The following is a 12,710-nucleotide window of genomic DNA, read 5'->3' as shown; positions in this document are numbered from 1 at the left end:
CTGAGCTAAACTAAACTAAAACGAACAATCCTGTCCTTATATATACTTTCCAAGTAGGGTGTGAACAGGATGTGACGTAGAGAGGGTGGAGAGAAAAGTGACTGGTGAAAATCAGGGTGTGACAAGGAGAGGGGGCGGAGCAGGTGAGAATTCTACCACTGAACCACCAATGCCCTGGAGGGAGGGTGGTGCATAGTTAGTGATTTATGTAAATAGACCGCAGTTTTGAGTGGGATCAAACCAATCCCATACAGGCATGTTGGTGCTTAGTTATGTAAATAGAAAAGTGTTAAGCAGGGGAGATGAAACCAAATGAAACAGAAGGGGGTTTTAGAAGCAGAATTAGAAGCATACCAACAGTGTGCAGTGTTGCCACGCACACGACCCAGGTCCAAGCCCAGCCCCCACCATACTGAAGGAAGCTTTGGGGGCCATGCTGTCTCTCCCACTGTCTGTCTGTTTTTCTATGTGGGGGAAAAAGTCTGCTTGGAAAAGCGAAACCCCAGAAGTAACCAAAATACATGCAGATAGTTTATTCTTATAATAACAGACTCAGATTAAAATATTACTGTGGGTATTAAATTTCACAAGTAGTTAGCAATTCTGTGATGCTTATTGAGCACTTACTTTGTGCTGAATAAACTATACCAGTATAGTAAACTCAATATAGAATACATGCCATATTTACTTCAAATAAGTGGAATATTGGAACTGCTTATAGTTTTACAATCAGATGACACATAAGATTAAGATACAGGGGGAGTCAAGCAGTAGCGCAGCGGGTTAAGTGCACATGGCGCAAAGCCCAAGGACCAGCATAAGGATCCTGGTTCGAGCCCCCGGCTCCCCACCTGCAGGGGAGTCGCTTCACAGGTGGTGAAGCAGGTCTGCAGCTGTCTGTCTTTCTCTCTCCCTCTCTATCTTCCCCTCCTCTCTCCATTTCTCTGTCTTATCCAACAACGATGACATCAATAACAACAATAATAACTACAACAACAATAAAAAAAACAAGGGCAACAAAAGGGAAAATTAATTAATTAATTAATTAATTTAAAAGGAAGATTAAGATATAGGAAAAACACACCCATATTTAAGTGGTGACATCAGGGTCCATACCTACTATTTGTAGATAAAACTGTCCATGGGCTTTACTGTTTCACACATATTAAGTGAAATAGTGCAGTTCTTTAAAGACAAAAACCATCTAGTAAGATACTATTTGCTTCAGATTCCTTCAGCATTTTCTCTTAATTTACACATTGCATGAAGGGCACTCACTCTTTCTAGCATGCTAAGAACTCATGTAATTGTGTACATGAGAAATTTCTGCTTTGACTGTGGCATGCAGTCTCAGTGACGCATTTAAATGACAGTCAGTCATAAAAGCCTCATGGACAGCGGGTGAATTACCTTGACAAAATCCTTTCTGTACTTGAGAAGGGAAACTCCCAGGCAGTTTGCCAATGGTGTGAAGGACAGACAGAAAGTATTCTGTTCCTGAGATTCAGAAAGAGGAATTTAAAAAAGAAATCTTGAGGGCACATCCGGTTGTTTTTGTTGTTTTGGGTTTTTTTTTTTAGGGGGGGTTGCTATTATTTATGTTTTAAGAGTGCTCACAAAGAAGTTGGGTTTCAGATAACTTAATTTTGTGGAGTCCTAAGTATTCTTCCTATACCAGGGCTAATTATTCTTTTAAATATTTTGGCCTATTTTATGCTATTCATAATTGTACTTATAATTACATTTTAATATGAAAACATTTTCATTTTGTGGCTATGCTAATACTGAATTCAGTTCATGGTTTTAATACAATTTATTTTTCTAGCTTGTTTAATTTTGTCTCATCTTATGGACATATAGTTGACATGACATTGTATAAGTTTAGGGCATATAAGTGATTTAATATATGTATATTTTGCTAACGGTAGCTGTCATCTAGTTAGCACTCAGTGCCATATGTAAATTTTCCTCTTGACAAGAACTTTAAGATTACTCTCAGAAGCCTTTGATTATTCAGTATGCTATTAGCTGTAAATGACCAATCCGTAGGTTGTTATCTCATGTACATACAGTTGAGAGTGTGTGTCCTTTGACCAGCTTTATCCAGTTCCCCCACTCCTAACCCTTGACCTCAGCTAACGACCAATATGGCCTATTTCTATGAATTTATTTATTTATTCCCTTTTGTTGATCTTGTTTTTTTTATTATTGTTGTTATTGATGTCGTCGTTATTCGATAGGACAGAGAAATGGAGAGAGGAGGGGAAGACAGGGGGAGGGAAAGACACCTGTAGACCTGCTTTACCGATTGTGAGGCGACTCCCCTGCAGGTGGGGAGCCAGGGGCTTGACCCGGGATTCTTACACTGGTCCTTGTGCTTTGCGCCACGTGTGCTTAACCCTCTGTGCTACCGCCCGCCTCCCATTTCCATGAAATTTAAAAAACTTTTTTACTTGTTCATAATGAAATACAGACAGAGTGAGAGAGACCAGAGCTCTGTTTAGCTCTGACTTTTGGTGGTGCTGGGGATTCAGCCTGGAACCTGAGTCTTTTGCACAAGCACTGTGTTGCCCCCCAGCCCTGAATTTAGATATATTTTAAGTTGAGAGAGGAGAGAAACACAGCCGAACACTGCTCAGGTCTAGTATACGTGGTAGCAGAAATCAAACCTGGACCCTCTAACAAGCAAGTCCAGTGTGCCGCCTACCACTCTATTCCTCAGTCCATGCGTCTGCTTTGTACTGATTAAATATTTTTATTTAGTTATATTTAAAAAAGGAATTTGCAGAGAAAGGGGGAGATAGAGATGGAGAAAGATGGTCTCAGTGCTGTGTCGCCACTAGTAAAGCTTTTCCCCTGCAGTTGGGGACGGGGGGGGGGGGGGGCTCGAACCTGGTTACTGCTGTAATGTGTGTTCCACCAGGTGTGCCACCACCTGACCCCCACTCTTTCAAATTTCCATATGTCCTCAGATACAGCTTTTAGTTACTTCAAACTAATTATCATTCAGGGTATGTGCTAGGCACCCCTCCTTCCTTTCCCCTTCCATAGCACAGACCAGCTGAACTGCTTGTCCCTTTTGCTTTACTTGACTGTGACCTGTCAGTCACAGTCCCAAATGAATGTCGTCATCTCTGAGAAGCCTCTCCCACTTCCCACCTCCTCCTCATTGCTTGCTGGCTCTGCCGTTTACTTTTCAATGCAGTGAAGACATTTTCTGCTGTTTTGTTTAAAATTCTCTTTCGGCACAGTTACATAGCAAAGTTGTTTTTATTCCCATTGTAATAAAAATGAAAAATGTAACGGTTAGGGTGGCAGCTTGGTAGAATGCATGTAGTCTTGGGCTCAGTCCTCAACACCACATATTAAACAAAAAAAGGGGGGCGCAAAATAAACTATTAATGATGTGTCTCTACTTTGGTAGCTTCTTCTTGTTCTTTCTTCCAAAAGGAAGATGTTCACTGTAGGAGTTAAAATAATGTAAGTGGTGAGGCTGGGCAGCAGGATAGCTGGTGGAGTGTACAATGACCATATGCAAGGACCCAGGTTCAAGCTCTATGTCCCTTTCTCGGACGGGGAGCTTTCATGAGCAGGAAAGCAGTGCTACAGGTGTCTCTCTCCCCTCCCCTCTTTGTCCCATCAAATTAAATAGAAAAATAAGTAGTGAGAATAGTTATCAGAAATGCAAACTTCCTGCATTGTAGGTTTCTATTCAAGGAACAATGAGACTGGGGGATTGAATATGGGTCTTTGCACATTGTAACATGTGCTCAACCAGCTGCACCCCCATCTGGCCCCCAAAACTAATTTTTAGGCCATTTAAATCTTGAATAGATGTTGCTATTGGAGCACCGCAAGAAGATGACTTGAAAGGTGCTGTTTACATATACAACGGCCGAGCTGATGGGATCTCATCAGTCTTCTCACAGGTAAGAGACTGTAAGGTTTGTTCAAAAGAAGCCTGGGTAATACATGCTCCCTTTAAAAACTCCAGTGGTCATGTTCAAGTCTGGCCTCTGCCACACCGAAGGGAGCTTTAGTGCTGAGGTGTCTTTCCTTCTGTCTGTGCCTCAACCTATTAATAAAGGTCATCCCAGTACAGTGAAGCCCTGGTGACAACAACAAAAACAGAAACTCCAACGTTAATGGAGACTTCCTCTTCTTAGTTTGCATTGCAAATACTTGATATTATTTTCTACTATTATTTCATTTTAAAATATGTATTTATGAGACAGAAAAACAAGTAGAACTTGACACTTGTGATTCCTGAAACTAAATTCAGAATTTCATTCTTTTTAAAAAAATTTATTTAATCTCATTCTTTTTTAAAAAATGTATTTATTTTCCTTTTTGTTGCCCTTGTTGTTTTATTGTTGTAGTTTTTATGGTTGTAGTTATTGATGTCGTTGTTGTTGGATAGGACAGAGAGAAATAGAGAGAGGAAGGGAAGACAGAGGGGGAGAGAAAGACAGACACCTGCAGACCTGCTTCACCACCTGTGAAGCGACTCCCCTGCAGGTGGGGAGCTGGGGGCTCGAACCTGGATCCTTATGCTGGTCCTTGTGCTTCGCGCCACATGCGCTTAACCCACTGAGCTACCGCCCGATTCCCTGAATCTCATTCTTTTAGGTCTGGCACTCAAACTGCTGTACCACTCCCAGGCCACCAGATACTTCATACACCTGCACCAGGAGTCCCTTCCTCCCAGTGACCAGTTTTTTTTTTCCCTTTTCCTTTTATTTAATAGGTAGGACAGAGAGAAATTGAGAGGTGAATGGGAGATAGACAGAGGAAGAGAGGTCCATCTAAGCTCTGCTTCACTGCATGTGAAGCTTCCCCCTTCAGGTGGGGACCAGGACTTGAACTGGATCCTTATGCATGGTAACGTGCCCTTAACCAAGTGTGCCCCTGCCCAGGCCCTCACCATTTCCCTTTAATAACAATAACTGCTCTCCATTTTAGTGTCATTAACAATGCCTTGAATGATATTATTTTTACTCACAAATTAAAGTTTTGGCTCACTTCCATGTAAGTTTGAGACAGTATCCATGCTATTTCCATTAAGCCCATTTGCACTGGATTAGCTGTGTCTAACATCGTAGCTGCTGTCCTGTATTTCATAAAAACGGCACGGAAAGAGCAAGCATCTGTGTGATACTCCACATTATTTTTCAATGCGGAGCAGTAAGATGCCAGCACTTTTAATAAAGTGCCATCACGTAACTGATTTTTGTGTTTGAGAAATTAGAGTGTGTAAAAATCTACACACATATGCAGAAAATGTAAGTTTCCACGTGTACGTCTATGGAATCTTTAGTTATTTTTATTAAGCAAAACTAGGTAAATCATTCAGTATTTTAATAAGATATATATATATATATATATGCTTATCAAATAAAATTATTTGTGTCTTATCTATCAGTATCTAAAACAGGTTATACACGTGGAATATAAAATACATAGCTGACCTCAAGCCTAAGTGGTGGCTCCAGTAAGTGGTCACATGTCTCTTACTTACTAAATAACTTCTGTGACATTATTTTTGCTCAGGGAAATAAATTCAGATCATGAAAGACAAATGAGCAGAAGTTAGCACTTAGTTGTAGAAAAATCTGTACTATATAATTTACCCTTTCCTAATAAAGTCAAGAATGTAGTTGTTTTTTCCTCTAGTCATAAAATAGATGTCAGCTAGCTGCTTCACACTGGAAACATTTGTCTCTGACAAAAGTATATGACTCAGCTAAAAAGTACTTAGTAATGTGCTGTGACATGCAGAGCCTCATGGCTTCACTATATTATTGCTTCTGGGACATAACATGTTCGGAAACTACTTTTGACTCAACTTAATTGTTTTTCAGAGAATTGAAGGTCTTCAGATCAGCAAATCATTGAGTATGTTTGGACAGTCTATATCTGGACAAATAGATGCAGATCATAATGGGTATGTAGGTGAGTATATAATTTAGGATATTTTATAAGTTTTACTGTGGATGTTGACTTATTATAAAGTGTATCAAATGGATATGGAAGAATTCTAATTTGATATTTTTCTCCTTTTATTTGAAAAGTTCTTTTGAATTCAAGGAGGAGTCAGAAATGTTTGAGTAATTTCTAAGCTTTGCTAGAAGCATTCCTATCTTAATGTTTCATTCCTTGCTTTCAAAATAAATTAAAAACACCCATGAAAATAAATCAAGCATAGATGAAAAGAAAGATGAATTCATTTTGTATTTTGAAATGTCTGGGTGAATGTTGCTAGCCCCCAAAATTGAATTTTGTTTTAGTAAGGTTGTCTTTAGAAATTTTTATCACAAAGCTTATGTTTGTATTGTGACTGTGAATGAATAGATTCAAACAAATGCAAAATGACATTCATAAGCTTCTTACCTCATCTTATGTGAAAGGTGTTTGTATTCTTTCTAGTGGTGTGTAGTCACGTATTTAAGATGGATACATGATTCTCTTTGACGACTGATGATTGTTAATCTGTGTTGGTTTTACTATCCAGACCTAGCAGTTGGTGCTTTCCAGTCTAGTTCTGCTGTGCTGTTAAGGTAAGGCTGATACTATTTCACTGCTCTGTGGCAACTGGGCTTGATTGTGAATGATAGAAAAACATTTTTTAGGGAGTTGGGCAGTAGCGTAGCACAAAGCACAAGGACCAGCGTAAGGATCCCGCTTCAAGCCCCCAGCTCCCCCAAATGCAGGGGAGTCGCTTTACAAGCAGTGAAGTAGGTCTTCCGGTGTCTGTCTTTCTCTCCCCCTCTCTGTCTTCCCCTCCTCTCTCCATTTCTCTCTGTCCTATCCAACAACGATGACGACATCAATAATAACTACAACAATAAAACAAGGGTAACAAAAGGGGATAAATAAATATAAAAAAATTTTAAATTAGTTTTAATCTCATCATGCTCTTTTTGATATTCTGAAATTAAATTACTAAATTTGAGGAGACTTGCATATTTGTAAACCATCTGACGAAGTGAACATTTTTAGAAATTTAAGTAAAAAATTTCTCTTGGCTCCATCTTGGACATGTACTTTGAGGATATTATTGTTCAAAGCAGTTTCATCAAACATGTCAATAGGAAGAGACAAACCAAGAGCAATGTCTTTCGTAAGAAAAAGTAATTCTGCAATTCATATTAATTGTATTTCCTCCTTAGGACAAGACCTGTCGTGATTGTGGAAGCCTCTTTAAGCCATCCTGAATCAGTAAACAGAACACATTTTGACTGTGTTGAAAATGGACTGCCATCTGTGTGCATGGATCTCACACTCTGTTTCTCATATAAGGGCAAAAAGGTCCCCGGCTATATTGGTAAGGGTATGCTTGATTCCTGTGAGAGCATGACCTGCATCCCTTAAGTGTTTGCTTATCACTTGATTCCTCTTGTTTCACCAGTGGGTCATCTTTAGGGTAGAAGAGAAGCCACCTGATAATGTACCTTTCTCCCTCACCTTGAGGATTCTCACAGTGTCCTAGTTAATGACTGGAAAGCATTAAAGCTGTAGCTGTTTAGAAGTTATGGCAAGAAACAGATTATCATTTCTTATGTAATTTAAGATAAATGGGGTCTCTTTAGAATAGAAAGAACATAGCCATAGACCCTACCTTGATATCCTGGGCTCTCTAAGCGAGGATTTCACTGAAGTTAAAAGGCCTGAGACAGGTAGTATCATTTTCATATTCTGTCTAGTTTTGAGTAATTGAAGAAGCTTCACCTGAAGTTTAGAAACGGATTCTAATTTCCATAAAGAGCACACATCACTCAGGCTTTACTGTAGTTGCTCCCAAGTCATACCCATTTCTTCCCATATAGATAGCTCTCAGTTATCTTCTCTTAAAGTAACATGGATCTGACTCATTATAAATTGTGGTTAATCCCAAATCATATAGGCTTGACTGTGTAAGCAGAACAGTTTGTGGGACTTCAGGGCCTGATATCTATCTATAGTGACAGAAAAACACATAATTCCGTGTTTGAGGGACTACATCTGGGGAAGTTCCCCAAAGACAAGGAAGTCCCAAAATGCTGCCCTGAACCAGAAGGTTGGACTCCTTTTATTGGTGCTTAGTACAATTACATCATGAAAAACAGTAGTTCCAAGAAAGTTGGTCAAGTATGAATAATTCAAGGATATGTTTTATGTGACTCCTATGTGTTTGGTTGTTCATGACACCCAAAGGTGTATTGTACAAGTCTCCTATCCTGTCAGGACCCAATTACAGACATGATGTCATCAATCCTACATACTTACCATCACTCAAGCCATTATGACCCTTGGCTTTGCATGATTGTCATCAGAACTTAAAGGTCAGGCTTTTGCCTTTAGGGGCTTTTGCCATTCTCAGAAGTCTGGGTTGAGTACACATGACACGGTGTGCAAAGACACAAGTTCAAGCCACCAATCCCCAAAGTCATTCAGTACATGTAATGATTTATAGGGTCCCTTCATTTCTTGCTCCCAACACATTTCTTTTTTTAAATGATTTTTATTATGTTTATTGGATAGGGTCAGCCAGAAATCAAGAGAGAAAGGGGTGATAGGGAGAGAGAAAGAGAGACACCTACAGCACTGCTTCACCACTCGGAAAGCTTTCCCCCTGCAGGTGGGGACCAGGGGCTTGAACCCGGGTCCTTGTGCACTAAAGCTTGTGCACTCAACCAGGTACACCACCACCTGGCCCCCATTTCTTTCTTTCTTTCCATAGCCACCAGGGAAACCCGTGGGGCTCTGTGCCTGCATGAGAATCAATCTCTTCTGGCAATTTTTTTTTCCTTAAATTTGAAAGGACAGAGCGATTAAGAGAGGAGGGGGAGATTTAAAGGGAGAACAAGAGACTTGCAGTATTACTTCACAGTTCATAAAGCTTCCTTCTTCCCATACCGGAATTGGGAACCAGGGGCTTCAAGAAATTATTGATTATAGAAGTAGCAGTTGGAAAGCAGTACTCCCCTAACACAGTGACAATAACAAGCTGATGAAATATATGAAAGCTACAATGCTAAGTAGGTTGGATTGTATTCCTTTATCCAATCAGTGCCAACTAGGATGCTACCGAGTAATGCTGGGTGATCCCACGAGTGAGCAAGCAAAGCAGGCTGTCCACTGCACCACACCCCTTGAAGTGTTTGCTTAATGGGCCCAGTCATCCACCAGCTGACCCAGAAATAATGTGCTCAAATACGTCAAACAGTATGAAGTTCCAGAGATCTAGAGGCTTCTAGTTCTGTGTTCACGGTATTATGATGGCAGTAGAAGTACAAATTGCTCTTCTTTCTGTGGATTTAGAAGCTGCCCCAGTTCATGTCTCTTTGTGCCAGTTCTTTGCAAAATGTCAGAATAGAGGCCCCTGGAGGGCTAAGGTTCCTATGAAAACCATTACCACAATGCAATTTCCAACAGGTTGAATGAACCTGAATATTGATAGCAGGAACAGGGCATTTCAGTCTTTATACCTAGAGAAATAGATCACAGTTTAATTTTCAACTTGTATCTCTCCTTGCTTTTTTTAATGTAAGTCCTACCCGTGAGATTCTGCCTTTTTTTTTTTTTTCTGGTTCATTTTGTTTAGCATGTTTCATTCTAGTTCCATCCATCTTGTAGCAGAGACTATTTTGTCTTTTCTTAAACCTGAACAGTATTCCATTGTGTATAGATAAGAAAACGTTGCATCAACTCATCCGTGCTTAGATAGTTGGGTTGTTTTCCAAGTCTTGACTACTAGATGTAGTACTACATTGAAAGTAGGGGTGCTTAAATCTCTTTGGTTAAGGGGTGTGTGTGTGTGTGTGTGTGTGTGTGTGTGTGTGTGTGTGTGTGTGTGTGTGTGTCTTGGTAAGAGCTGCCTCGGAACTGTCTTTACTGCTTTTACATTTTTTTTCCTGTGCGTATTGAAGGTCTTCTTTAGCAAATGATTTGTCAGTCTTTAAATAAGCTCTTATCAAATGGCTAGACTTTTATGCAACTCAGCATCAGAAGGTCAAACTAGAAGTCCATGAAACTTTGAAGTACTCTAAAAAAGATCTTTATCCTTGAGTAAATGATATAGGTTAAACTTTGAACCATTCTTAACTTTACATAAATTTTGATAAATTAAAAAAATAATAAAATAGGGGCCAGGTTGTGGCACACCTGGTTGAGCATAGGTTACAATATGCATGCAAGAACTTGGGATCAAGCCCCTAATCCCTCCTACCTGTAGGGAGAAAACTTTTCGAGTGATGAAACAGGGCTGTAGGTATCTTTCTGTCTCCCTCTCCATCTCCCCTGATTTCTGGCTGTCTCTAGCCAATACATAAAGATAATTTTAAAAAACTTAAAAATAATAATAAAGTAATAGTAACCTCTCAGAAACAGATGGAAATAAATTAACCATGTACAAATTAAATATATAATCTCACCACGTAGAATTATTCCAAGTGACAAGCATAAGACTTAGTCTCTACTCCTTAAGTGGGAGGTTTCAAGGACAGAAATTTGAAACTTTCCTCAGGTTTGCTATTATTAGTAATAGTTGTGGTTTTTCCAGATTCAAAGTCTTTATCTGTATGAGCATTAGGGTTGTTGGTTATTTGTTAAAGATAGAAACCTAAAAGAAAGGGGGCCGGGTGGTGAGGCACCTGGGTGAGCACACAGGTTACAATGAGTTGAACCCAGGTTCAATCCCCCAGTCCCCTCCTACAGAGGGAAGGCTTTGCAAGTGTTGAAGCAGTGCTGCAGGTGTCTCTCTAGCTCTCTTCCTCTCCATCTTTCCCTTCCCTCTCAGTTTCTGGCTGTCTATCCAATAAATCAAAATAATAAAATAAATAAATAAAAGGAACCTAGAAGAAAGTTTGTAAAGGTGCAATTTTTTTTGAAATTTCTTTAAATCTTGAAGATAGTTTAATATATTCCTAATATATATTAAAGTCTATATGGTGAAGGCAAGAAATATAGAATAATGGTTATGCAAACAGACTCTCAAGCCTAAGGCTCCCAGGTCCTAGGTTTAATCCCCTGTACCACCATAAGCCAGAGTTGAGTGGTGCACTGCTAAATATATATGAATAACATTATATGCAATCATTTTAAAATAATAAAACAGGACCAGAGAGCTAACTCACTGGATAGGGTGCATGCCTTGTTATTCACAAGATATAGGCCTTATCACAAGGGGAAAACTTGAGTGGTGTTATTATGTCTCTGTTTCTTCTCTCTCTCTCTCAATAGAAAAAAAAATAATAAAGCAATTGCTTTGATGCAGCTTTTTATGTCAATTGTCATTCTTTCACCTTTTTCTTTTCCAGTCTTGTTTTATAACATGAGTCTGGATGTAAGCCGGAAAGCAGAGTCTCCATCAAGATTCTATTTTTCTTCCAATGGGACTTCTGATGTGATCACAGGAAGCATACGGGTGTCAAGTGGAGTCACAAACTGCCACACTTACCAAACATTCATGAGGGTAATGCCAACGAGTTTTTATTAATGGAGATGAAAACTTTAATCTTATTGACTGAAGTCACACTGGCTCTTAATGGCTTTTGCTACCTTTTATAAAAAGATACCAATGTAAGTATTGTTCCATAGTCAAAATGTTCAACCATCCTGTGACCTGGATAATTCAGAGTTCACTGTTTTGTGTCATCTTTATTGAAAAGTGCACATGCTGCATGGTTTTTCTGAACCTTAGATCTTTTCCACAGAAAGGCAATTTTGGGCTTCAAGGGAAATTGGGGAAGTTGGTTTTTTTTTTTTTTTTTCCCCTCCTCCCATCATTCTAACAAAGCAGAATCCGGCAGGACTGCATTTGGAGTATAGCTTTGTCTCTGTGCCAGTATTGTCAGTGATGTGAGTATGTCAGTGGGAACTTGCTCAGTTCCAGTGTGGTGGGATCATCTGTGGGTCAGGGCGACAGACAGCTCTCATGATGGCTGGGGGATTGTCCTGCCAGAACGCAGTCAATTTTATATTTCTTCTACTAAAATGCTCACCCCCAAACTGATCACCATTCTGTACACGGGTCAGATTTTGTCACAAGAAGCAGTGCCAGATCTTTTTTCATTAGGGGATAATGTATTTCATCAGAAAATTTACTGTCACACACACAAAAAAAGCCAAACTATTCTCAGGAGCCCTTTCTGGGAGTTCAAATAGGAACCTGTGCTTGGAACTTAATTTTCCCCTAGATATTTATTCCCAGCAAATGCAAATAAGCATCAAGACTCCAACACAGTATTAAATTCTAAGAGCTATAATCCCTGGACTGTTTCCTCATTTCCTGAAACAGTTTTTATTGTTGAACTAGAAAAAGCTAGTAGGTAGTTGAGTGCCAAAAAGATAGCATAATACTGATATAACCATTCTTTATATTGTAAGATTTTAAATAGTATTTTTAATTCCTACATACTGGTGATTTTACTTAAGTTTGTCAATTTTCTGACTAACATTGAGACCGCCTAAAAGCTAGAAAAGGGTCAACAGTATATAGTCATATGGAAACATAGTGTTGAATTTCTTTAAATGACAATGAACTCATCTGATCTGGTCTTGTGTTTCTTGGCATTGTTCCTATGAGTCAAGAGTCCATCAAAATTTTACACTTTCTTTGAAGCTTGTGATATACATAGAAGAATGAAGCAAAGGTTTTGGTATATGGCATATACATTTACAGTGCTTCCATGGTGTTGATGACAGTAGGTTACAGCTGTTATCTGTGAGCC

General features: G+C 39.3%; 1 protein-coding gene across 1 annotated transcript in view; it reads left to right on the top strand.

Annotated features, from left to right (window-relative positions):
• ITGA4 (integrin subunit alpha 4) overlaps positions 1-12,710 on the top strand; it is a 92,696-nt gene that overhangs the window by 38,637 nt on the left and 41,349 nt on the right. Inside the window, exons 11-15 of the mRNA XM_060177623.1 lie at positions 3,835-3,929; positions 5,862-5,952; positions 6,512-6,557; positions 7,170-7,324; positions 11,298-11,452. Coding sequence (XP_060033606.1) covers positions 3,835-3,929; positions 5,862-5,952; positions 6,512-6,557; positions 7,170-7,324; positions 11,298-11,452 — 542 coding nt within the window. The remainder of the gene's footprint in view (positions 1-3,834; positions 3,930-5,861; positions 5,953-6,511; positions 6,558-7,169; positions 7,325-11,297; positions 11,453-12,710) is intronic.

The sequence above is a fragment of the Erinaceus europaeus genome, chromosome 18, assembly GCF_950295315.1.
Source record: "Erinaceus europaeus chromosome 18, mEriEur2.1, whole genome shotgun sequence".
In the NCBI taxonomy this organism is placed as follows: Eukaryota; Metazoa; Chordata; class Mammalia; order Eulipotyphla; family Erinaceidae; genus Erinaceus; species Erinaceus europaeus.
The sequence above is the reverse complement of the archived record's forward strand: the minus strand, read 5'-3'. Positions and strand labels throughout refer to the sequence as shown.